Raw genomic sequence first — 26928 nt, 5'->3', positions numbered from 1 at the left:
ATATATATATATACATATTTTTTTTTTTGAGACAGAGTCTCACACTGTTGCCTGGGTTGGAGTGCAATGGTGCGATTTCAGCTCACTGCAACCTCAGCCTCCCGGGTTCAAGCGATTCTCCTGCCTCAGCCTCCTGAGTAGCTAGGATTACAGGCACCTGCCACCACGCCTGGCTAATTTTTTATATTTTTAGTAGACACGGGGTTTCACCATGTTGGCCAGGCTGGTCTCAAACTCCTGACCTCGTGATCCACCTGCCTCGACCTCCCAAAGTGCTGGAATTACAGGCGTTAGCCACCATGGCCAGCCAGATTATATGATTTTATTGTAGAAAACCCTGCAGAACCCCTGAACTTTGAGTAGGAAATGTCGATGTCTGAAAAAAATCATAAAGATTTAGAAAGAAGGCCAGGCGTGGTGGCTCACGCTTGTAATCCCAGCACTTTGGGTGGCCAAGGTGAGTGGATCATGAGGTCAGGAGATTGAGACCATCCTGGCCAACATGGTGAAACCCCATCTCTACCAAAAATACAAAAATTAGCTGGCTGTGGTGGCATGCGCCTGTAATCCCAGCTACTTGGGAGGCTGAGGCAGGAGAATGGCTTGAACCCAGGAGGCAGAGATTGCAGTGAGCCGAGATCACGCTACTGCACTCCAAACTGGTGACAGGGCGAGACTCCATCTAAAAAGGTATTTTTTCCCTCAAACTTCCTATTTTTGTCTTTATGGCTCATAAGTGAGAACAGAGGCTGACCTCTCTGAGGTTCCTCCTGGGTATCTGTGATTAGCATTGTGGCTAAGAGATGGGCTTTGGAATTCTATAGAACTCGTGAGAATCCCAGCTCTGCCACTTCCTAGCAGTGTGACTCTGGACAATTCACCTAACCTCTCTGAGTCTTGGTTTCTTCATCTGTAAAAATGGACATCATAATACCTCATAGGAATATGTCAAGAATTAAGTGAGGTAACTTATGTACAACATCTTACATGGTGCCAAGTAGCTCTTTAAAAGTATTATTGTGGGCCAGGCATGCTGGCTCACGCCTGTAATTCCAGCACTGTGGGAGGCTGAGGTGGGCAGATTGCTTGAGCCCAGGAGTTTGAGGCCAGCCTAGGCAATATAGCAAGACCCCATCTCTATAAAAAAAATCTTAAAAATTAGATTGGGGTGGCAACGTACACCTATAGCCCCAGCTACTTGGGAGACTGAGGTGGGAAGATTGCTTGAGCCCAAGAGTAAGGCTGCAGTGAGCTATGATTGCCCAACTGCACTCCAGCCTGGGTGACAGAGTGAGAACCTATCTCAAAAAAATGAAAGACAATAAAATATTATTATGATTACTTATTTATAAGGATAGTCTGTAATTCCTCTTTTTTCAACTGCTTGCTTTCCCTTTCTCACCAACACTGAACAACATGATTGTGAACAATGTTGTGTATACCATTTTAGGTTTTTCCTTGCACAGTATTTTTGTTATAAAACTTGAGTCATTCTGTTTTGTAATCTGCTGTTTGTAATATGCTCTTTTTTTAGCAAAACAATTTTGATAGATATTTTCTCACCCTGATAAATTCTTTTATAATATCACTTTAGTGGCTACATACTTTAATTTGTTTATTTAATCCTCAATTGTTAGATACTGGTGTGTTTCTAACTTTTTTTTTTTTTTTTACCATTGTAAACCATACTGTAATGCAAATCTTTAATCATAGATCTTGGGGACCATTCTTAGAATCACTGGGTCAAGGAGAGATTTCATGGAGCTATGATGTCCACTGGATGGTTCTTTTCCCCATCTAGGAATGGTGCTGCCCAAATAATCAGGCTTAGTCATTGGGAAGGAAAGGCACTATTGCCCAAATTCGTGCTTGAGAAGCAGAGACATTTTTCTTCACTTCCCTGTGTCCGGATCTCACATAAACCATCACCTTCCTGCTTGCATCTAGTGCTTCCTGAGGGGTTAAAAGCTCCCAGAACATCCATTTTCTTACACTGCATCTCCAGGTGAAGCTGTATTTGACAGTGTCTAGCAGGGCATCTGTTGAGCACCCTGAACTTTGTCATTGGGGATATAAGTTCTTTGTCTTCCTCCTCGCCTCTGTCACGTTATGATCTTTCAGCTCCGGACCAGAAAGCAAAGGATGAGCCAAAACTAATTCAAACTCCTTTAAGTTCAGCTGTGCTCTTACATGGGTTGATCAATTTCAACTTTTGAAACTAAGGATATGAAAAGTCTGGGATGGAGGGAGATGCTGCCATGGGAGAAGAATTATAGAAGAAAGGGCCGAGTACAAGTGGCTCACACCTGTAATCTCAGCACTTTGGGAGGCAGAGGCAGGAGTTCACTTGAGGTCAGGAGTTCAAGACCAGCCTGGCCAACATGGTGAAAACCTGTCTCTACTAAAAATACAAAAAACTAGCTGGGCATGGTGGTGTGCACCTGCAGTCCCAGCTACTCAGGAGGTTGAGGCACAAGAATCGCTTGAATCGGGATGTGGAGGCTGCAGTGAGCCAAGATTACGCCATTGCACTCCAGCCTGGGTGACAGAGCAAGACTTTGTCTCAAAGAGAGAAAAAAGAAAGAATTATGGAGGAAAAACACCACTTGTTCTTATTCTCGGTTGTGTGGGTGAGATTGTATGGGGGTGGGGAAGATAGAAGTACTCACCTACAGAGAAGAAAATAATTAGCTTAGTAGATGGACTCTAAAGAAGTTGGTTCTGAAAAGCACAACTGGGCCACCCCAGTGTTCTCTCACTAATGTGGAAGATGGTCCCTGGATGCCTCCTTTCCCCACACCATCAATGAAAGCAGAGCCTCCTTGTTGAAGGCTTCTTTCTCTCTGCTGAGGCAGCAGTGCTGTGATCCTCGTTGTCCTGCCTCTTTAAGTGCCAGAGAAGGGCCAGAGGACCCACAACCTAGAGCAGGACTCCCAGTCTATGCCTTGGTCTGAGTCCCTGCCACCAACCCCTGCTCCCTAAGCTCATCTGCACTTGTCAAAGCAAGAATAAATATACTGGTTGTGTTTTGCAGACTCATGTTTGAGAGGCTGTGTGTCCCCATCCTTGTCTACTCTGGACTTTCTCTTCCATTCTCAAAGGCTGTGGCTTCATTGGGGGATCAATGGTCATGGGAAAGGGGCCACTCTCACCCCACACCTCTATTAGAGGTTCCTCTTTTTTTTTTCTTTTCTTTTCCTAGCTCCTTCTGCTCCAGTCATAAATCCGCAGGCTCCTAACTCAGCCACAGGTTCCTCAGTCCGAGTGTGCTGGAGCTTATACTCGGACGACACCGTGGAGAGCTATCAGCTGTCCTACCGGCCAGTGCAGGACAGCTCACCTGGGAAGGACCAAACAGGTGAGGCTCTGCCAGGAACATGCTCATGTTCATGGGAACGGTTCAGGCCCCCCAGGGGCCTGGGCCCTGTCTTCCTGGCAGTTGGGATAGTGGAGACAGGATGGGTCTACACGTGCAGAGGATTGGATGCAGGCAGGTGAACAAGGCAGAAAGGGTAGCAAGGCATGATGGGGCCTGACTGGGGAGGACGGTAAGGCCAGGTGAAGGGGTCTGGAGCGTATCTACAGCCATTGGGTCAGAGCTGTCCCTGGGACCAGTCTCTGGCTGCACTGTGTACAGGAGGGACCAGGGGCGCCCCTTGTCAAGGAGGTTGGGCTAGCTGGATTCTAGCTTGTCCTGGCATCTGAGGGTCAGGCTGGTGCTCCTCTCACAGCAGCCTTGTGTTGCAGGAGAAACTGGAGGATTCATCTGCAGACCCCATGAGGGGTGAGGGGGTCTCTGCAGCCTGGAAGGGCTGCTGCTGATACCAGGTGGAGACAACTCCTGAGATGGCCCCCAGCCTCCACTCTGGGCAGCTCTTGGCCAACATCCTTTTCCCCAGAAATGGGACTGGTTGGTGTGGGGTTATAGCTGGGGTAGGGCCCCCCACACCACAATAATAAGCCATTCTCTCTTAAGGAGTGAGGGTCAAACAACAGAAGAGCCCCAGCTGAGCATCTGAAGATTGCAAGGGATCAGGGCCAGCCTGACAGTGCCTGTCCTGGGCATGTGGGGTTGGAGTGGGATTGCTAGAAAGAGACTTAGAGATCTCCATTTTATAGACGAGGAAACTGAGACTCAGAGAGGAAGAAGCTGTCCGTGAGGACACAGTGAGTTATGGCAGAATGAGGATGTGAATCAGGCGTGTAGGCATCCTGCCCCAAGGTCCACTCATTGTACCAGACCATGCAGATGGAGGGCTGAGTTCCAGAAGCTAAGGATGGTGTTTCTGCCCAGGAAAGAAGGGGAATTCTTGAGAAAAGTAAGAGTAAATTTAAGCGATGATGAGGGAGGGTAAGAGTGGTCAGAATAAAGACTAAAGAGGACATGGAGTGGGTGAGGAACTTTGAAAAGGGAGGTTGGGGACTAGGAAGTCAGATGTGATTAACCCCAGCTTTTGCCACAAATCAACCCTGCCAGCACCCTTGCAGATACACAGAAGCCATTGTATTGGGGCTGTGTTGTGGCAATCTATAAAGAGCTTTCAAACTGACCATTTTGCTATAAAGGAACTGATATCTGAAGGTAAATTAGGGAGTTATCACTGCCTTTCAAGATTCTGGGGAAGTCTGGAGTTGTGTCAGTTTTTGCTGCATAACCAAACCCCCTCCCCACCCCCTACAACTTAGTGGCTTAAAATAACAAACAATTCTTCTTCTTCTTTTTTTTTCTTTTTTGAGATGGAGTCTTGCTCTGTTGCCCAGACTGGAGTGCAGTGGCACCATCTCGGCTCACTGCAACCTCCGCTTCCCGGGTTAAAGTGATTCTCCTGCCTCAGCCTCCTGAGTAGCTGGGACTACAGGCAAATACCACCACGCCCAGCTAATTTTTTGTATTTTTAGTAGAGATGAGGTCTCACTGTGTTAGCCAGGATAGTCTCGGTCTCCTGACCTTGTGATCCGCCTGCCTCAGCCTCCCAAAGTGCTGGGACTATAGGCGTGAGCTACTGCGCCCGGCCCTATTATTTAATTCTGTGGGCTGGCCAAACAGTTCTATTCTGAACCACCTTGGGTAGGGCTGGTTGGTCTAGGATGGCCTCATTTACTGTCATCTCAGATAGGATAGCCAGGAGGACTTGGGCAGCTGGGGTCTCTCTCCCTGCAGTCTCGCATCCTCCAGGAGGCTGGCTTGGGCTTGCTCACATGGTAATGGAAGCATCCCCAGCAGCAAGAGGGCAAGCCCCTGTGCACCAGCACTTCCCACACCTCTGCTTCATCGTTTGCTATTGCCTCATTGACCAAAGCTAGTCACATAGCTAAGCCCAGTTTCAAGGAATAGAGAGAAGGAAGGAAGCTCTGAATGGAAGGAGCAGCAAAGTCATGCTGCAGAGGGAGTGCATACAGAGATGGGAGGAATTTACAGCCAGTTTTGTAATCTACTACTGTGGGATTCAGCATAATGAATTTGGAGCCACTTGGCCAGTTTTTAGGGTTGAATTCTTATCTTTTTTTCCCCCAGCATTTACAGTGACCGTCAAAGAAACATATTGCTCAGTGACAAACCTTGTGCCAAATACCCAGTATGAATTTTGGGTCACAGCTCACAACAGGGCTGGCCCCAGTCCCTCCAGCGAGCATGCAGTGTACATGACAGGTAATGGGCTACTCATTTCCTATAACAGGGCTTTCAGTCAAGGGGACACAGGACTCATGGGTTTCTAGACAAGGCAGAGCCCTTGATTTCATTTGGAAGGGTAGGAAGAGCTGTATACATTTTGTTTCTTCTATTTAATACACCAAATCTACATGCCTAGTTTGACAATGACATTTTTTTCTTTTCTTTTCTTTTTTTTTTTTTGGAGATGGAGTCCCACCCAGGCTGGAGTGCAGTGGCATGATCTCTGCTCTCTCTGCTCACTACAACCTCCGTCTCCCAGGTTCAAGAGATTCTCCTGTCTCACCCTCCCGAGTAGCTGGGATTACAGGTGTCTGCCACGTCTGGCTGATTTTTTTTTTTTTTTAATTTTTTATTTTTAGCAGAGATGGTGTTTCACTATGTTGGCCAGGCTGGTCTCGAACTCCTGAACTCAAGTGATCCACCTGCCTTGGTCTCCTGAAGTGCTGGGATTACAGGCGTGAGCCACTGTGCTCAGCCGACAGTGACATTTTCTGATGGTTGGTCTCAAAATATAAAAAACTGCCACTCTCCGTCACACTGACATTTAAACCTTGCAACCATCTTCTACTCCAGAAACATCTGGAAGGGATTCCCTGGTTTGCTTTTTATTGCACTAAATCTCTTTTGTGGGAGGAAGAAGGTGGCTGTGATGTTTGTCTGTGGCTCTGAACAAAATGGCTGGAAATGAACCCAACAGTTGCTCATCTCTCCCTTTCTCCCACATTTAGCACCTTCTCCCCCCATTATAAAAACAAAAGAGATAAGGAGCTGTGAAGAGGCTGTGCTGATTTGCTGGGAGTCTGGGAACCTGAATCCTGTGGACTCGTACACTGTGGAGCTGACCCAGGCTGAAAGTCCAGAGGCCTCAGGTGTAACTGAGTGAGTCATAAGGGCATTTGCTAGGCACGAGAGCCCTGACACCTGATACAGTGACATGGCTTAGGAAGTATATGGAGTCTGAAGAGAAGGTTGGCATTTTTGATACACAGGAATCTCAAATTTTGGTTGCTCAGTGTTCATGAGAAGTAGCTGGAATGCTATTACTGAAGGTGAATGATGAGTGAATGAATAAGTTGGTTGAACCTCCGGTTTTGTTGTTGTTTTAGCTGAAGTAAGGTTTCCCATTCATTCATTCATTCATTCATTCATTCAACAAGCATTGAGTGCTGGGTGGTGTCAGGTCCTGTGCAAGGCACTGGGAACTAGATGGATAAATTTCCTGCCCTAATGGGGCTGACAGTCTGGTGGGGAAATAAACAAAAGGCAAGAAAACAAACCAATGTGCAAAATATGCAGTGCTAGGAAGGAAAAAGAAATGTAATAAAACAGAGAATGGTGGTGGAGGTGAGGATCCACTTTGGATAAAGAAGATGTTTAAACTGAGACCTGAACAGATGGGAAAGACTGAGCCCCAAGAACAGTGAATGCAGGGGTGCTCCAGCGGGAGGGGGCTGCATGGACACACACCCTGGGGGCAGGAGTGAGCAGCTGGAGGAACTGAAAGACCCACTTAGCTGGAATTCAGAGAGGAGAGGGAGAAACTCATAAGCGAAAACAAAAGAGATCACAACTCAATGTACAAAGAATGTTTCATCTATCATAGAAGACTGTCTGGAAGCTCATGTTCACCCCTCATTCTCTGAGAGCTGGAGGGGTTCACAAACTGATAAGGGTTGGACTCAGTGACCACAAGGGCTCAAAGAACCTGAGTTTACAGCAGCCTATGATGGAGGAAGCATAGGTTTACCTCTGGTTTACAGAAGCTTGTGAAAGGGGATGAACCAGCCAGGCATGCCAGCACCAGCCACCAGGACCAGGGGCTCCCCTGCTGTGGAGCACAGGGTTGCACTGACCTGGAGCTGGAGAAATGAAGAGGGATTGGTGTCAACTGTTACGGAAGCAGATTTTTCTATGCTAAATGCCAGGTTTGAAACATGGCCATATGCCACCCATCCATCTGTTCCAGGTGGAATCTGCATGTCCATGGCCACATGGAGGCTGACCTTGGTAATCCACTCTGGGGATACTCAGGAGTGGGGCAGGGTGTCCAGTGGTTCTGGCCATCCTAGTGGTTCAGGTTTCCTCTGCAATTTATGCTGATACTTTAGGAGCACTTGACACCTGGGACCAACTCACAATGATGAGGTCACCAGAGGGCTGGTCAGTAACCTGAGAGATGACCTGAGAGCTGTTGCATATTCTTCCAGTACAAATCCAATCGTGGCGGCCCATTGCTGAAGAAAAGGCAAAACTCGTTCATAGGCTCTGGCCCCTTCCTGCCTCTCCAACTCCTCCCACACCAGCTCCCCTCCCTCTAAAGCTCCCACCACATTGGTCACATTTCAGTTCCTCCTACTTTTCACACTCCTTCCTGCCACAGGGCCTTGGCACATGCTTCTCCTGTGAAGGAGACTCCTCTGCCCCTTTTTCATCCAGTTACCTCTTCAGCATTCTTCAGAGCTCTGCTCAAAAGCCATCCTCCCCCCACCATTATATGCTATAGCACACTGTCAACTTGTCATGGTTGCCATCTTACATTCCTTCCAGTGATTGCCTGAAGAATGCTGCTCTTCCCATCTAGACTGTAAGCTCTATGAGGGCAGGAACTACATTTGGTTTTTCTGAGGGCCTCCCTATACAGTGCCTGGAACCTAAGGAGTTTAGTTAATATTTATTGAACGCATAAGTGTGCCCCTCTGGCCCAGAGCTGCAGCCTGAAGATAACCTAGACAACCTGACCTCATCTGGGTGAAGATGTTGTATTGGTAAACGGGCCTTATCCTAAAGACTTTTCTTGCCCACTGGACTGACATGGGGTTGGCAACCGCAGCAATATAGACAGTGGCAATTATGGGCTTATATTTCTGTATAGTACAATTTAAATACATTGGATTATTTCTAATAGGCAGCTGTTCTCAGTGGGTTAATAGCAGTTAACCCTTTCAGCTCTAGTCAGAATTATTTGTTCATAAACATGAATCAAGGACCTTCTTTTTTTTTTTTTTTGAGACAGAGTCTCACTCTGTCGCCTGCCCAGGCTGGAGCGCAGTAGAGTGATGATCTCTGCTCACTGCAACCTCCAATTCCCAGGTTCACGTAATTCTCCTGCCTCAGCCTCCTGAGTAGCTGGGATTACAGGCATCTGCCACCACACTCGGCTACTTTTTGTAGTTTTAGTAGAGACAGGGTTTCACCATGTTGGCCAGGCTGGTCTCGAACTCCTGACCTCAAGTGACCCACCGGCCTCAGCCTCGCAAAGTGCTGGAATTACAGACGTGAGCCATCGCACCCGGCTGAAGTGAGGCCCTTCTATGGGCCCAGCACTGTACTAAGAATAGCGGTACTCATAATGACTCAGAGACATTATGATCCTAACAGACAGAGACACACTGGATTCCATTGCATGCACACTCCATGATGCAGTGTTAGCCATATGCCAAGCGCGGTGCTGGGTGCCTGGGAAACCAGAATGAGGGACTTGGAGAGGAGACAGCCACAAATACAAGAAGTAGCAACGAAGTGAGAAGAGCAGACTAGAGACTGTGGGAGGGAATGCCAAGGGGCAGCCAACACTCCTGGCTGTGCTGCTGTAAGTGTGGGTCAGAGGACAGGGGCGCAAGAGTGAGTTAAACCTTCCAGCTTTGAAAGGGATGCCTGGTGCTTGGGCCCGGGTGTCCTGGCCCCATTCTGACTGCAGCTCTGCTTCCTTGTACAGGTCTGTTGTAGGCATCCCGACCTGCGAGTCCCTGGTGCAGCTGCAGCCGGGGCAGAGCTACATTATCTATGTGCGAGCCCTCAACACGGGGGGCCCCAGCGTGAGGAGCGAGCCAGCTGCAGTTCACACCATAGGTCTGTGCCCCAGCCCACATAGCCTCTGGGACCCAAAGTGGCCACTCTGTGGCAGACCCAGTGATGCTATGACTTCACTGGGAAATTGATGAATATGCACAGATATGGACATGTGGCAAGTCAGCCCAGGAGTTCAGGGTTGTCCCCCACTGCCCTAATTGCAAGTCAAATGGATCATTAAGAAGTCCCTCAGGCCGGGCGCGGTGGTTCACGCCTGTAATCCCAGCACTTTGGGAGGCCGAGGCGGGGGGGATCACAAGGTCAGGAGATCAAGACTATCCTGGCTAACAACTCCGTCTCCACTAAAACATACAGAAAACATACAGTGCAACCCCGTCTCCACTAAAACATACAGAAAATTAGCCGGGCGTGGTGGCGGGCCCCTGTAGTCCCAGCTACTTGGGAGGCTGAGGCAGGAGAATGGCGTGACCCGGGAGGCGGAGCTTGCAGTGAGCCGAGATGGTGCCACTGCACTCCAGCCTGGGTGACAGAGCGAGACTCCGTCTCAAAAAAAAAAACAAAAAAAGAAGTCCCTCAATTCCTATTTCCCTTGGCAAATAGGTTAGACATTCTTATCCATATATAGGCATTACAGCTAGAGGTGAAGAGCACAGCCTCTGGAATCAGAGGGGATTGGGGTTCAAGTTTTATCATTTGCCAGCTTGATTTCTTAACCACCCTGTGTCTCCATTTCCTCAACTTCAAAATGGAAATAGTAACACCTGTTTCTAAGGGTCGTAGTGAGGATTGAACGGCATACTAGGCACACAAGACTGCCCAATGAGTGTTAATTGCCATCCTTGTTAACGGGACGCCTATTACTAGGCCAGGTCCAGGCTTAGGTGTATCCCACACGAAGCTAAGCCGGCCACCACCGCCCACGTGGAGAAAGCAAGTGATTGGCTGCGGGTCTTCTGTGTGCTCCTCCTCCCACAGGAAGCTACTTTCGCCTAAACAAGGACACCTGCCATCCCTGGCTGATCATTTCTGAAGATGGACTTACGGTCGTACGAAGTGAAAGGAGAATCCCCGCCAGGGAGCTGTCATCCAGCGACACCCGCTTCACCAGGTACTTTGTCAACCTCTCACAAAGGCGTTCTGTGAACTTCCCGAAGGTGCACTGCTATTCAGGTCAAATCCGAATATGGCATGGAGGCAGCCTTGAGGGAAAAGGAATCCCGGAAATGAGTGAGGAGAGGGGAGCCTAGTGGGGAGGGGACCCAGAGGAGTGTGGGTGAGAGGGGTCGGGCAGTTGCCAGCAGAAGAGCCCCCTGGGAGGGCGAGGTCAGGGGAGAGTGCGGTTCCCTGGGAGGGCATGGTCCCCGGGTCTTAGGCTGCCAGAGCTGGAGCAGCCAGAGGTCATGAGGGTGGGACAGGTATTACTAGTGGAGGGTGTCCAAGTTCTTAGAGTTCTCAACAAAGAATTGGACAAAACGCACAAACAAAGCAAGGAAAGAGGCCAAGCACGGTGGCTCACACCTGTAATCACAGCACTTTGGGAGGTCGAGGCAGACGGATCACTTGAGGTCAGGAGTTCGAGACCAGCTTGGCCAATATGCCGAAACCCCATCTCTACTAAAAATACAAAAATTAGCCGGGCGTGGTTGCGGGTGCCTGTAATCCCAGCTACTCAGGAGGCTGAGGCAGAAGAATCGCTTGAACCCGCAGGGCAGAGATGGCGCCACTGTACTCCAGCCTGGGCAACAGAGTGAGACTCCTTCTCAAAAAAAAAAAAAAAAAGCAAATAAAGAATGAAGCAACAAGAGCAGAGATTTATTGAAAACGAAAGCACACTCCATAGTGTGGGAGCGGACCAAGTAAGCGGCTCAAGGGCTGGGTTACAGAATTTTCTGGGGTTTAAATATCCTCTAGAGGTTCCCACTGGTTACTTGGTGTACACCCTATGCATATGAAGAGGCTAAAGTGAAGTTACAAAGTCCTTTACTCGGTGTACACCCTATGCAAATGAAGAGGATGTTTCCTGCCACAGCTGAAATACAAAGTTATTTACTTGGACTTAGAAGGTTGGGGTTTTTCCGCTTAATTTAGTTCTAGGAAGTCCTTATGTTCCCTGCCCCCAGACTCTGTTCTGCTTCACAGGGCTCATGCTGTGGGCTAGTGGGAGAACAGAAACAAGGACCTAGATCTCCCACTGGTTAGCCCAGTGCTCTTTCTCCTGCACTGTGGTACCTTATAGCCAAACTCCTGATGGAAAACTGGCCATGGAGTGAGACTGTTCCGAAGTGAGGGGAAAACCATCATTGTGCTGGTGCATGACCTGTGGGCAGGATGGCCCACCAAAGAAGCTGGTTGGCTGGTCCAGCTATTTCTAAAGCTTGGTACACAACACATGTTGAAATTACTTACATATTCCTTACTTCTTTCCAAACTTAACAGACAAAATAAGGGGCAAATAAAATACTGAAATAGAAAATCAAAGCAATGGGAGAAAAGAAAGGACACAGGTTAACTTCAAGGGCTAATTCAGTTTCTAGGATTAAACATAAATATGGCCTCTCAGCTTCCTGATATCCAGGGCAAAAATAGTTCTTGGTAGGTTGATTTTTAGAGTCAAGAGGATCTTCTAGGGAAGCAAAGGGGCTCTCCTATTAGGGCTGGAATGTCCACTGACGGAAAACTATCCAGCCTCCCTACCTGGGTCCTAGATAGTCCCCTCAGCTGGCTCTTCCTCTGACCCTGGCTTCCTGCTGGCCTTTTTACTGCACATGGGTTAAGCACCTACTGTATGCAAGTGTCAGTGTGAAAGAGCAGGTGCAAAGGAAAAAATTTTGTCCTTTCCTCCTCTGCCCTTTCAACCCAGGTTTGTAGGGTGTAGAGAGGATTAAGCAGCAATAAAGGTCTTGCCTGACTGGCACCAGAGCAACGTTTAAAGCTACTCTCATGGGCACTGTCATAAGCCCCTCTGACTGCAGCTGTGGGCCCCAGGCAGTCCCCCTCCCTCCAGGGGCCCTTTGCTACCCTTCAACCTTTGCATCCACACAACTCTAGCATCTTTCTGCTGAGGTCTCCTTGACCCCCACAGAAAGCCCTCTTGGACAGGACCCCCTCAAAAACAGCACTAAGACAGCATCCCTGTGGCGGCTGCCAGTCACACCTGGTCCTGGGAAAACACATACCTTGGATGAGGCCACTGCTACTTCACTCTTCCTTTGTGTGAATAAGAAAGATCTCTGGGTAAAGCCTCAAGCATCTTCAAATTCAACCCTTTGTTATTACACTGAAAAGCTATGAACCCAGTTTTTGGCTCTCTCCTTCTAAACTTTTGCCTAGGGGGTCTATTTCTAACATCTCACCATGAAATACAGGAGTTCTTTACACTCATCGTTTGGTTCTTGGCTTTTGGGGATCCAGCCAAGCTGAGTTAGACAGTCCCATTTTAATATCCAGTTGCCAATGTAGCTGTTGCCCTGTGAAACATTGTGCTGTCCTGGGGGATAAAGAGATGAAGATACAGTCCTCGCCCACCTAAGACTCAGATCTCAAGTGGAGGAGACGTGCATGCAAAAGGCACACACATTAAAGGTAAGGTAGATTTATAGACAAAGCATTGTAGGACCCCCAAGGACAAAGACTTGGAAGGACAAAAGCATGAAGGATAAATAGGAGTTCTCTAGGCCAACAAGGCAGATAGTTGCTTTGTACATGTACATATGAAAGAAGCCAAAAAGATCCTGTTTGGAGAAATATGAGGAATTTGGTATGTCTGCAATATAGGGTCCACGATGGGAAGAGGTGGAAGATGAGGCAGGAAAGTCAGAGAAAGTCCAGTACATACACAATAAAAGTTTGGATTTTATCCTCTATGTGGTGAGAATTATTGGATGAGTTAAAGCAGGGGAACAAGATCAGATTACATTTCAGAAAGCTTACAGTGCATGGTAGAACATGAGCTGGGGAGGGAGAGGGAAAGGGAAAGGCAAAGGCAGATGGGAAACAAAGAGACCAGAGAGGAGACTATGGAGGGCTTAACTATGCAGTAGGGTACGTGAGAGGAGCCAGTGGAGTCAACAGCTGTTAAGCACATAAAATCAACAAGGCTAGCTGGTCACCTGTTTAAAGGGCAACAGACAGGGAGATGAGTCAGGGACTATCATATTGCCATATTTATAAAGTGCTTACCAAGTGCTAAATGTACTTCATCTCATGCAATCATCCCAACAGCCCTGTGAGGTCTGTACTATTATCAATCCCAGTTGATGGATGAGAAAACTAATTAAAACACAGAGAAGTAACTTGCCCAAGAGTATAATGCCATTAAGGGTTGAAGCAGGAATCAAACTAGAAGGTAAGCTTGTAGCCACTACATTATTCCCATCTTAGTTTTCTGCCAAGGGGTTATCAGGTAGATAACGACTATATTAACCAAAATGGAGATGTGAGAAGTATGTACCCCTCCCCACTACACCCCAAACTTTGGTAGATAAGAGGGGTGGGAATATGACTTTCCATTTGGGACATTCTGAATTTGAAACAACAGGTGGAAATGTGAGTCCGGAGCTTGAAGCAGAGATGGCCTCATTTTATAGGTGAGGTAACCGAGGTAGAAGTTAACCAACATGCAACCTCCTTCCCAAAGCTTTGCTTGGGCAGTAAGAACTTGGGGTTTTGAGAATAGAGAGAAAATTTTAAACTGAACAAATCTTTCTCAGGATGTTGAGGGCTATATATATTTTGGTTAATGTAGGAGTCTCCTGAAGAAGGTAGAACATTCACTTTGGAGATACCAATATAATTTGATTTTCACTGAAAACCTTCCTGTGTTGATACTTTGCTGACGTAGAACAAAACATTACTCTAACCTTTGTCAGTATAATTGTTCCCAGTGCAACCTTGGAGGTAGATTTTAATGATCTGTGAGGAATCTGCTATCTTGTCCTTCTTGGGTTGGCCTCTGAATTATTGTCTTCCTCCAGGAGTCATCCCTAACATGATAGCTACCTCAAAGGCCTTCCATGTTCATTTAGTACAATAAGCAATGGTGGTGAACCTGAAGCTTATGGTTCACTTAACTGTGCTGTGTTGTATATTTCCAACCCTTTTCTTTTTTTATGAACAAGTGAACCGAACCTTTTTCTATAAAAGTCCCAACAATTTTAAAGAGCAAACAAAACTTGTTCTGTTGGTTTAGTGCCTCCTCCTCTCCCATTACCAAGCAGTATCATAATCTTCTTTAATCTTCAGGATCAGCCCACTGAGCTTTGAGAGCTAAGGGTGCTTTACAAGTTAAGTGTCCAGAAGCACCCACCATCACATTCGTAGACCACCGACTGATCCCAGCAGCTGGCTTCACTGACCTGCACAGCCAGGTTTGGGGCACCCCAGATCACACATGCTTCCACTTTCTGAAACCAGGTGTGTTGCTGTCATGGGAAATCTAATTCCAGTCCGAGGGCACCATTACTGGGAGGTGGAGGTGGATGAGCATTTGGACTATACAGTTGGTGTGGCCTTTGAAGATGTCACTAAACAGGAGGATCTGGGAGCAAACTGCCTCTCCTGGTGCATGAGGCACACATTTGCATCATCAAGGTAAAGTAAAATCTGGATACTCATAATTAAAATTTGTTTTTGAAAGATTACAGCAAGACCTTTTTACTAGCAATAATTAAGACACACGTTATGTTTTACAAATATTCTAAGACATTTCAGGAGTTGCTGCCAGTCACTTTCCCTAAAGTCCAAGTAAGAGGAGAAAGAGCAGCTTTTCTCTGAGCTAAAAATAGCTAAAATTTATGGAGAATTGTGTGCCAAGTACTCAGTTACTCAGGAGAGTGAGGTGGGAGGATCATTTGAGCCCTGGACTTCAAGGCCAGCTTGGACAACATAGCAAGACCCCTTCTCTAAAACAAAACAAAACAAAATAAAAGAATAAAATAAAAGACCACACCTCACAGCAATTAGATAATCCAAACAACATGGATTTGGAACTTGGATTCAAACTCAAGCAGTCTGGCTCCAAAGAGTTCATTCCTAACCAGTTAAGTGATTGATTTTTTCATTTCTGTTCACCTTTAGTATTAAGCCAATACAGTTTGCTTTGAAGCCCCAGTTCCATCTTTTTAAGTGAATGTGAGCAAGAGGCTTAGTAGTTATGGCTAATTCTGGTTTGCTCCTGCTGCTGGGCACTCTGTCTTTACACATGGATAAGTTCCATATAGTAAGGAAAAAGGTCTCATGCAGCCCAGGTCAATGAATAAACTTTCAGACTTAGAAGGCCATGGTTACAACCTTCCTTCACCTCAAAAACTGAAAAACAAGACCCCACACTGCTTTCCCATCACACCTTGTAAAATGGGGCCTCTGACCCTCCTTGGTTTGATGAATCCTATTAATGTTCATCCAATGTTCTCTGCCCATGATCCTCTATCATGGTTATTTACACATTATGTGTCATGCCCAAGCATAAGTGGGAAGACCAACTTCCCCTGATAATAGATGAGGACACTAATGAAATCTACTAAACTTCAGACCCAGTTTGGGGAATGCAAGAATTACTATACACTAAGGCAGATACTTTATTTGGGGATTCTGCCTGAAGTAAGGCTAAAGATCAAAGTCTCTTCTTTAGAAAGGCAAGAACAAGGGGCAGAGTAAAACTAAGGGAGCATAAAGAAAGCTTAGAAGTCTGTGTGTAGGGGGAGGAATAAGGGGAGTAAGAAGACAGAATAGAAGAGGGATGGAAGACAAAGGAAGGGCAAAAGCTACAGGCCAAGTGCTAGAGCCAAGCCAGTTTCTTACAGATGTAGGGATGTGTAGGGGTGTGTGTGTGCACGCGCACACGTCACAAACGGAGAATGAAGGTAAGGTATCCTAGGATAAGGTCTCCTAGCAGACTTGCATTTTTGGCTAATAGTATTAGACTCCATTGGTGGTGTGAGAGAAAGTACAGGAAAGGACTCATATAGCTTCTAGCAGCTGCTTAGTTAAAATAAGGTGAAATGGGCTAGAGACAGGCTGGCTTCCTCTGACACATTTAGATTGTATTCCAAGTGTTCATCCCAGCAGCCTAGACTAGCCTGTTGACACAAAGAGCTTTTCAAGTATCTATAGGTAGCAGGGTTAGGAAATTCCTGTGACAGGTTTTGGCTTCTGCCATTTTTCAAAGTACACAGGATGCAGAGCACGGATAGTGATATAATATTGATTGGTAACAGGCCCACTGGCTCCCCACTCAATTTGAAAGTTTAAGAATTGGAGTAACTGTGCAGAGAAGAGCTTATGCCAAGAGGCCCATTTTATCACATGGAAAATCACAAGGTTCCCTGTTTCAAATGTCTAATCCAAATTTTAAAAACATGTTCTATTCCTATGCTAGTTTAGATGCAAGAGAGTTCAGGATGCTATAGGTAAATTTCTTAGGTTAAGAGGTTACTAGAGAAAAAATGATGTTTGAAAAATGTTTTGGCCAGGAGCAGATGCTCACACCTGTAATCCCAGCACTTTGGGAGGCCAAGGTGAGCGACTGCCTGAGCTCAGAAGTTTGAGACCAGCCTGGGCAACAGTGAAACCCTGGTCTCTACTAAAAATACAAAAATTAGCTGGGCTTGGTGGTACATGCCTGTAATACCAGTTACTCATGGGGCTAAGGCAGGAGAATTGCTTGAACCCAGGAGGTGGAGGTTGCAGTGAGCCGAGATAGCGCCACTGCACTCCAGCCTGGGTGACAGAGTGAGACTCCGTCTAAAAAAAAAAAAAGAAAATATTTCTTAGGACAAATTTTAGAAAAGAGATAGTTTAGAGAATATAGTTTTAGAAATAGCTTGTCACTTTGCTAGTCATTTAATACTAGAAAATAGCAAAATCATAGGACTATCAATAAAATTAATATGAAATGTTCTATAAATAGTAAATCTATAGAATTACTGAAACTTTATGTCAAATTTAATTTTCAGGCATAAGTATGAATTTCTGCACAACAGAACAACTCCAGATATAAGAATAACAGTTCCTCCAAAGAAGATCGGCATTCTATTAGACTATGAAAATTCAAAGTTGTCATTTTTCAATGTGGACCTTTCTCAGCATCTATACACATTTAGTTGTCAGCTTCACGAATTTGTGTATCCCTGTTTTTCTTTGGAAAACCCTGGGTGTCTAAAGGTACATAATGGCATTTCAGTGCCAAAACATGTCACTTTCTATTAGAACATTCTGATGTCCAGTTTCCTGTCTTCCATGCCTACCCCTCTCGCAGCCACTCACGCCTTAGCTGGCTGAACCTGGCATTTAAGCACCATGTGCCCAGCACAATTTATGGCTGATGTTATTATCTGGCAGAATGGTGTGCTGGCGCTCATTTCACCCAACCTGGATTCTAGTCCTGTGTGCTGCTAAGATAGTCATTACCAGGCCCAGCTGTAAAATAAAGGCTCAGACTAAATGAACTCAAAAGCCTTTAAAGTTGTCAAACTGTAGTTGTGTATATGCAAAATATGAGTTTCCAAGACCTAGAGAGCTTGGAAGACGAGGAGGGTAGTCTTAATGGCTCCAGCAACCCCAGTACACTCATGCATTTCATGAGTCAGCCAAGAATACACTTGAGAAGGCAAGAGGCTGTCTGTAGAAAACTAGGGAAGCTGTGTGCCCTTCTCAACGTCTTCTACCCTCATTTTCCCAATAGTGAGCAGCATTATGGTGAGGTCCCTTCCACTATGTACTCTTTATAACACCCTGTTCCACTCCTACACAATATGCACCACTCTCTAATTTTGAAATTACCTCTATAATGCCCAATTCCACGAAGGCAGGGACAGTGCCTGTTTTGTTAATTGCTAGATTCCCAACGGCTAACACATAACAGCTGTTACCAAGTATTTGTTGAATAAATGAGTATCTTCTTCAGCCACTGCTCTTTGGCCTCTCACTGCTCTCCATGTGAAGGATGGCAAGGCTCTTTCAAAACTATAGCAAAGGACCTATGGCCAAGAAATGGGAAAAAACCTAGAATGGAGGCAGCGTGAAAGAACAGAAGGGCATCTGTGGCATATTAGCAAATGCACAACAATTTTTTAAAAGAAATTAACACCCCACCAGAGGGCAAAGCTGAGCACGGGAAGGAAGACTGATCTCTAGCTAGGCAGCTTTCAGGCATCCTGCCTCACTGCCCCCAGGCCATTCTGTGAGCTCAATGCCCAACTCCATCAGCTACATTCCTGGTTCTCCCGTTCAAGTTTCCAGTCGCCACTTAAGCTCTGCACACATAGCATTTTCAAAGCTTGTGAGTGAAGCTGCAGAATAATTCCATTTGTGAAGCAATTACAATTCGGTATCACGTCCCACGGATGCCTCTAAACCCAGATATGCCCTAATCTCATCATTTAAGGTTTTGTGTTTAAAAAAAAGGCCACTTTGATGTTTTCTGGTGAAACCCTGTCTCTACTAAAAATACAAAAAATTAGCCAGGCGTGGTGGTGGGTGCCTGTAATCCCAGCTACTCAGGAGGCTGAGGCAAGATAATTGCTTGAACCCGGGGGGTAGAGACTGCAGTGAGCCGAGATTGTGCCATTGCACTCCAGCCTTGGCAACAAGAGCGCAACTCTGTCTCAAAAACAAACAAACAAAAAAACCTCTGATGTTTTCCAGCACATGCAAATCCTGACAAACTGAAAGACTCTCATCTACTAAACTCTGGCTACTGGTATAAATGGCAGCTCAGATTCCTGAATTAACAATTCACACTGACAATTTAATAACTCATTATACACACACATACCTAGCCTGCCAAGCTGGACTGTCTACTCTGAAACAAGGGACAGCAGATGTAAGCACAGAAATGGTTCCAGTTATAAACAAACAAAAGATACATATATGTATATTAAAAAATGTTCTCAGCTACTGAAATAGAAACTACCAAGTAAGAAACAGGATATCACAGAGAAGGCAAGTTTGAATTCAGGGTTCTAATAGGCTTTATGGAATACTACACATGTTAATATGAACACGGATAAATGGATTAAAAACTCGACACCTGTAAAGTTTTAATTAAATTTTTATTTGACCAAGAAAAAACTGTCTAGAATTGTCTGACATTTACACCAAATGTCAGACAAATCCACTTAAAGCAGATTAGCAACTTCAAGCATCATAATTATTCAGCATAAAGAGCCTTTGTTGAAACATCTTTCTCATTTATTTAGAAGAAAAACATCTAGAACAGAACCAAACAAAACTTTTGTGTTTTTGTAAAAAAATTCCAATTCCTTAAACTACTATAAACAATCTACTGAAACTGTATTCAACAAGGGACAGATTTACCTCAACATGCCATGTTCACCTGCAACATGCTGATAAGTCTGTTAAAAAACAAAGCAAAAAAAGAATTTTTAAAAATTAGACCACTGTAGCCACAATCCCTAACATTGGACAGTTAAAACAAAAGATATCAAAATCTGTCCTTTTCTTAGCTTTACCTGTATCACTTTATAACTCCTGAGAAAGTCAATTCACATAAGCTGTGGCCTCCCCACCTTAACAAAGGGGAAAAAGAATATGTAAAACCACCACAGAATCTTGGTGTAAACTAACATGGGTTCAGTAACACAGAGTGCAGTATTAAGAATTTAAGGCACGCTTATAAGTCAGAATTGGAAAGTTGGTTTGAGACTTGCAAACTAAAATGACACTGGTTTCTGATAAAATTAAATGACTTTTATTTAGAAAAGTGTGTTTAATAAATTACTTCCTGCTGGTTCAAATGACACACAATCACTTGTATACAATCCACTAAGATATTTCTGAAGTGTATACTTGGTCAAAAGTAAAAAGCAGAGCAAATGCATGGGCAGTGGGGCCTTTTTCTTAATACTTCTCATCCTCCAAAATCTGTTAAAATCATCATCTTCCACAACTCATACACTGGAAGCTGTCCACAGCACAATTCACTGTGATTTGGCATTCTGTAAATAAGACTATATTGGTCTTGATGCAAGCAGGTTCAGCTACCACACTGCACTATAAGAAAAGTCCTCTCCTCAACTTACCAAGACAACTTCTCCAATTTCTAGTCACCCTCCTATCAATTAGTAGAACAAGATTCTCACATGTTCACTATGTCTTTCTCCAGTTTTCTCATCTATAAATGTACTACTCCTATTTTCTATAGAAAGACAATGGAAAGCATATAATTGCTGTTGGTAGATAAGTAGGCCTTGAGTTTATTTTGCAAACAAGACCTGTTCTATCTACCTTTTCATTTAGGAGGCTAAAAGCAGAGTCAGCTTGATTTCAAGGACTCTATTTTCTTAGTCTCCAGAAGAACATAACCAAATCCAGCTTTTAAAACACTGTCCTTTACCATGTCAAGATACTCAAATAAAGATCATTTATAACTTCAAGCTATAGGAGATTAACTCTGTACATATGCTTGTTTCACTGTAACCAATGGTTAATTAATCTAAATGCAAGAGAAGTGTTTGTTATTTGGAAAGAAGACCCCAGCTGGTCAGCATCTTTTCTGTCATCCGGAAGTCCCCTGGAAGGAGTAGGACTATGACCTGGGCACAACAACTGCCCCTAAGTTAGTACTTATTTTACAGTTGCTGCTGAACAGGTGGTAGTTCTTGTCAAGTATATCATGTCTGACTATTTCATTGTTTGTTTTCTGCTATCACCAGTTCCAGAAAAAAAAAAAAAAAAAGCCCAAATTGATTGCTTTTTCATTTTGCCAGAACATGACAGAATCATGGTTTTTAGCTCTATTTTCACCTTACTCAAATCCTGGAGGAATTAAACTATCATTTATTTGAAACGTTACAAATTAGCCTCCAGCTGATTCAAACAACATGTAGTCACTCAGACACAGCCAATAAAAATGTTTTGGTAGTATGAACTTGGATTCTAATCTTGCTGTCTCTCCTACTCTCATTCCTAAGTCTAAATGTTAGGTCTCTTGCTTGAAAGGAATTTAAGAGATGCCCTTAAATTCAAACAGACTGGATTGCAGAAAGGAATATAATCCATTCACTGGGAAAATACACAACCAACAAAACTGAGATTTCCCAACTGTGCACTATTAACAATGCAGAAACACAGTTTTAGAGATGGCTTTACTGAGTATATACATTGCTCTTTGTAGACTCATCTATTATTCTGCCACCCAGAAAGATTCTTACCCTCCTACTTCCTTCCTACTAAATGAATGTTTAAATTAAACATTCATTTAATTTAAAGGTGATAGGGCCAGGGAGAGGGAAGGAAAAAACAAGAAGCACTATCCAAAAGTAAGAACAGTACTCTGGAGAAAGGTAAAAGATACTCAACACTGTTTTTTGTACCATTTACAATTTATAAACCAGCCACAGAGTCCTAGGCACCCAGAATGGACCTCCCCTTCCTTGTCTACCTAATGCCTGTATAGCCTCTTGGAAACACTGCCTTATTCCTCCCCGTCCCAGGAGAGGTTAAGTGCCACACTCACCTCTTTTAGATTACTTAAGTAGCTATACTGCAATCATTGACTTGTGTCTGCTCCACTTGACTATAAGCAAACTGAAGGCAGGGTTTGTGCCTTCATAATCTCTGAATGATCTGAAGATGGAAATAACTGCTTTGTGTTTTCAGGGAGCTCATATACCTGCAAAGAGAAAAGAGACATCAAATTATCTTCCAAATCAAAGGAAAAGTCTCTTTATTAGAAAGCAAAGCAGCTTTCAAATTTGTGTGTGCTTGGGGAGTAGAAGGAAACATTAAAATACGAACCTGCCAGGCACAGTGGCTCATGCCTGTAATCCCAACACTTTGGGGGGCCAAGACGGGCAGATCACCTGAGGTCAAGAGTTCAAGACTAGCCTAGCCAACATGATGAAATCCCGTCTCTACTAAAAATACAATAATTAGCCGGGCATGGTGGTGGGCGCATATGATCCCAGCTACTCAGGAAGCTGAGGCAGGAGAATCGCTTGAACCAGGGAGGCGGAGATTGTAGTGAGCTGAGATGGCCGCCATTGCATTCCAGCCTGGGCAACAAGTGTGAAAACTCCATCTAAAAAAAAAAAAAAAAACCCCAAAATATCAACCTTTCTTCTGTCCCAGTACATCTTAAAGATCTGATACACAGTCCCATTACTAACAGTGCTCCATGGTGACTTCTAATCTAGGAAGAGTGGGAGGGGGCACAGAATGATCTGGGGATGGGAAAGATGTATGTGGTTTAGAATGCTCTTCCCATCATTGCAAGAGACCTTTGACACATTTAATATTTATTATAGTTAGACTATCCTTATGAGAGCCCAAAGATCTTCAACATGTATATTTTAAATGTACTGAATCATAAATTTGGTTCATATGCCCTGGAGGCTGGTGAGTGAAAGCTGCCCCCGTGACTACTAAGCTTAACTGTCAATCCTATATTTATAGCACAACATGAGTATTTGGCTTTCTGCTAGTTTCAGGATCTAAGACTTTATGGAATAAATCATATGCTATAAAATTAATGTCAAATTAGGGATTTAGAAAGATCAAAGGTGATTCCTTTTCAAATGTCAAGTATCTTTAAAAGTCAATTTTAAAAGTGATACAAAGCAACAAAGTATTATAGTTAGTACCTAACAACAGCCCCTCTCCCCCAAACAACTTTGGCCAAATTTATATATTAATCTGTAGGGTGGAAATCAGATAAACAAACCCCTTGTTACTGAAATTTCATCCTTTTCTTATAAAGTGATTGATGGCTAGAATTTTCAAACAGTGGGATCCTATGCTCCATTATTTTAAATCAGAAATAAAGGGATCATTCTATAGTTCATTACTGGAAATGTTTCTCTGAATGTGTAGAGCACCAGTGAACAAATAACTTTGACACACACACACACAGGTACATGCAAAAGAAAGAAATACATGTTCCCAGCCCTTCAAAGAACCTCAAGCCAGCTTCCCAAAAATAACCACATATAACTAACTATCAAGGATTTCTACATAAGGTATTTTAAACAGCATTTACCTATTTATTATAAACTCACTAGTGGGTATGTTTCTGTACAGTTATCCATTGAAAACTCATCTAAGTTCTGGAAGAGGGAGAAAAAGGAGATGGAACATAGAGGCTGTCACATGCTACTGGCTACTGGCAGGGGAAGTTAAGCAAGAGATAACTGGCCAAGAGAGTGAGAAGAAAAACTGCCTGTGGCTTGTCCATGTCCAAATCTACTAAATTGGTAGTCTTTTCTTCTTAGCCCTTGATTCTCTAGTAGCTGGTCTGAACCACTGTCTGAAACCATTAAAAAAAAAAAAAGTAATGGGATAAAAAGAATACAAAATGGCTGAGTGCGGTTTTGTAGAGATGGGGTTTTGCCCTGTTGCCCAGGCTGGTCTCAAACTCCTGAGCGCAAGCAATCCATCCACCTCGTCCTCCCAAAGTGATGAGATTACAGGTGTGAACCACCACATCTGGCTGAGAAAATTTTAAATCTCAAGTTATATATGTGTATTTTTGTAGAGAAGTATCCTAGCTGATTAATAATAAACTTTCCAAGCATAGAAAAATATTACAGGCCAGGCGCAGTGGCTGACGCCTGTAATTCCAACATTTCAGGAGGTCAAGGTGGGAGGATGGCTTGAGCTCAGGAGTTTGAGACCAGTCTGAGCAACACACAGAGACCCCGTCTCTACAAAATGTATATATTTTTAAATTAGCCAGGGTGGTAGCACACACTTGTGGCCCTAGCTACTCAGGAGGCTGAGGTGGAGGAGCTCTTGAGCTCAGGAGGTCAAGGCTGCCAGTGAGCTGTGATCGCATCACTGCACTCCAGCCTGGATGACAGTGAGGTCTTGTCTCAAAAAAACAACAAAAGAATTAAAAATGGACAACTGTTTGTGTTCTCTGTGCCTGGAATTATACAGCTACTGGAAATACAAGCTACTGTGCTTGTTGTTGCATTTTTAAGGTGATACTTCTGCTCATGTCACAATCACAACAGCAATCATTCCTCTACATAATCTAAAATTTCTTTTGAGATATCTTTTTTTTTCTTGTTTTTTTTTGAGACGGAGGTCTCACTCTGATCGCCCGCGCGCCTGCGAGTGCAGTGGCTGGATCCTCAGCTCACTTGCAAGCTCCGGCCCTCCCCGGGTTTACGCCAATTCTCTCTGCGCCTCAGCCTCCCGCAGCTAGCTGGGCTACAGGCCGGCCCGCCACCTCGCCCGCGCTAGTTTTTTTTTTTTTTTGTATTTTTTTAGCTAGAGACAGGGTTTCCAGGTGTTAGCCAGGATCGCGCGTCTCGATCTCCTGCCTCGTGCATCCGCCGTCTCGGCCTCCCAAACCAGTGCTGGGATTACAGGCTTTGAGCCCCGCCGCCGGCCTGAAATATCTTAAAAGAAAGTCGGTCTCTGTGGGGTTTCTGAAAACCCTTCTCGGGGTTAGTGAAGTCAAAACTATTTTCATATGAACAAAACCTCTTTGGAGTCCTCAATAACTGTTTAGTGGCTCCTGAGACCAACAAGTTTGAAAACTGTTTATATAGAAGCCGGGCACGGTGGCTCACACCTGTAATCCCAGCACTTTAGGAGGCCAAGGTGGGAAGATCACCTGAGGTCAGGAGTTCGAGACCAGCCTGGCCAATATGGAGGGACCCCCCCGTATCTACTAAAAATGCAAAAATCAGCCGGGCATGGTGGCACACACCTGTAATCCCAGCTACTCAGGAGAGTGAGGCAGGAAAATCGCTTGAACCCAGGAGACAGAGACTATTTATGGCTTCCCCACAATGAACATCTGGTTGAATGAGTTCCCCAGTACTTAAGACACCCCCTATGTGAAGTGAACAGTTTTTCAATATTTGCTAATGTATGGTTTTCTGGGCCTCAGGCTCACTTATTTTCTTCACAGGCTTGCCACTTTCCTACAACACATTTCCATTTCAATAACATGAGAGAGATGAGTGCAATAATGCACAAGACACTTAAGCCACACAAGCACCAAATGTAAGATCACTTAAAACAGCTGAGGGTTGACTGCAGTGCACGCTACAGAATCAGTTTTCTAGGGTGAGCACTTAGCGTGTTCAGTGAACCCCAGGCCGCTCTGTGTAAATGTGTGTAACAGGTAATGAAAGTTCCTTCTTCACATATTGTTACTACACATCTATTGCTAAAAGTGAAATGACAGAAGCGACGTGACAGACTCATCTCCATCTATAAAGTATGAAAGATGTAGATGACTGACACAGTTCTAACACACACTGATTTAGCCTTTCATGGATTTATACTGTATGTAGACGTACATTCACCCTCTTCACTCCTCCTTGCAACTCCCCATCCACTTCGTAAAAAAAGACCAATTGTCTAGCAATGCAAAGAAAAAGTATGGTGTAGAACAAATAATTCCGGGCTGAAAATGAAGAAATCGCGCTTTCACTCTCGGCTCTGTTATTAACAAGTTGTATAACTTTCGGCCTATCTCCCCTCATCACGCTTCAGTATACGCTAAAAGGAGGGAGATGACCAAGATGGCTTTACTCACTTCTGACACCAAACGACTGCCAGCAGATTCAAGAAGCTTAAGAATTACCAACTCTGTGTGTGTGTTCTAAAATTAATGCAACAGGTGCTGCTGCCTCCAACAGGCGTCACCGATTCAGAAGGTTTGGGTTCGCGCAGGCCCTTATGGGACACAGGATAGCACCACCTATGTGAAAACTGCAAACTTTAGTCTGGTGAGTGCATATTTCTCCTTTCCGCATTTATACTTACCTCAGCTCCGTCGGCTACCAAGCTCGTTCTTCAAATGAGGTGGAGAAATGTAAGCGCAATGAATGAGGCCCAGATCGCTGGTGGCGCTGAACCCCCAAAAGATACACACCGCGACAGATGCAACGACCCCTCACCTCTACCCCCGTTCCCTACTGCATCCTCTGAAACCTGATACGCCTGCCTGCCTACTAGGACGCTGCTGTCACCAGCTCCGCTGGGTGGCCAGAGACCGGACTTAACTCCAAGGTACTACCCCTCCAGTGTCCCACCTTCCTAGTAAATCCACTCTCCTTCCGGCGGAAAAGCCCTTCTAGTTTCCTGGGCGTGAGAGGAAGTCCCGCCCCACGCACCAGCGGGCTATAACTGAATGCGCCGAGGAGCTTCGAGCAGGCTCAGAATCGATCGCTCGGCTGGTTGACGTTATCCAGGAGGAGAGTCGCTTTAGACCAGGGGAAGGCATGCACAGGATCCGGTTGTTGCTGGGTCCGAGGGCGGTAGGGAGTGGAGAGAGCGCCGGGAGTCGCTCAGCGGGGTCTGGGAGAACGGCTTGCAGATTCACATCTCCTCCGCCCGCGGATGTCCTCCGGGGAATTGAGGCTTCCTTCCTCAGCGGCCGTTGTTTCTCTCTTTGCTCCCGCTGCCCCTTGTTGTATTTGGTTTCTTACTATTTATGTAGCATCATTGCTTGCGGTTATAATGGC

The 26928-nt window shown here is 44.9% G+C and overlaps 1 protein-coding gene and 1 long non-coding RNA gene across 4 annotated transcripts in view; one reads left to right on the top strand and one right to left on the bottom strand.

Annotated features, from left to right (window-relative positions):
* FSD2 (fibronectin type III and SPRY domain containing 2) overlaps window positions 1-18378 on the top strand; it is a 30853-nt gene extending 12475 nt beyond the window's left edge. Inside the window, exons 6-12 of the mRNA XM_017894868.1 lie at window positions 3203-3358; window positions 5516-5650; window positions 6403-6553; window positions 9390-9523; window positions 10460-10592; window positions 14897-15073; window positions 17437-18378. Of these exons, the coding sequence (XP_017750357.1) occupies window positions 3203-3358; window positions 5516-5650; window positions 6403-6553; window positions 9390-9523; window positions 10460-10592; window positions 14897-15073; window positions 17437-17689 (1139 nt within the window). The 3' untranslated portion in view covers window positions 17690-18378. The remainder of the gene's footprint in view (window positions 1-3202; window positions 3359-5515; window positions 5651-6402; window positions 6554-9389; window positions 9524-10459; window positions 10593-14896; window positions 15074-17436) is intronic.
* Window positions 18379-19514: 1136 nt separating this feature from the next.
* LOC108543984 (uncharacterized) lies at window positions 19515-26535 on the bottom strand. Of its 3 annotated transcripts, XR_001889716.1 has the most exons (3): window positions 26228-26535; window positions 21960-22115; window positions 19515-19836 (listed from the first exon to the last, which is right to left on the bottom strand). It is a non-coding gene; the product is annotated as an uncharacterized LOC108543984 (long non-coding RNA). The 3 variants fall into 3 exon arrangements; XR_001889715.1 differs by having other exon boundaries at window positions 19515-22115; XR_001889717.1 differs by lacking the exon at window positions 26228-26535 and adding an exon at window positions 22241-22284 and having other exon boundaries at window positions 19515-22115.
* Window positions 26536-26928: the final 393 nt, after the last annotated feature.

The sequence above is a fragment of the Rhinopithecus bieti genome, unplaced genomic scaffold, assembly GCF_001698545.2.
Source record: "Rhinopithecus bieti isolate Rb0 unplaced genomic scaffold, ASM169854v2 scaffold_26298, whole genome shotgun sequence".
Lineage (NCBI taxonomy): Eukaryota > Metazoa > Chordata > Mammalia > Primates > Cercopithecidae > Rhinopithecus > Rhinopithecus bieti.
The sequence above is the reverse complement of the archived record's forward strand: the minus strand, read 5'-3'. Positions and strand labels throughout refer to the sequence as shown.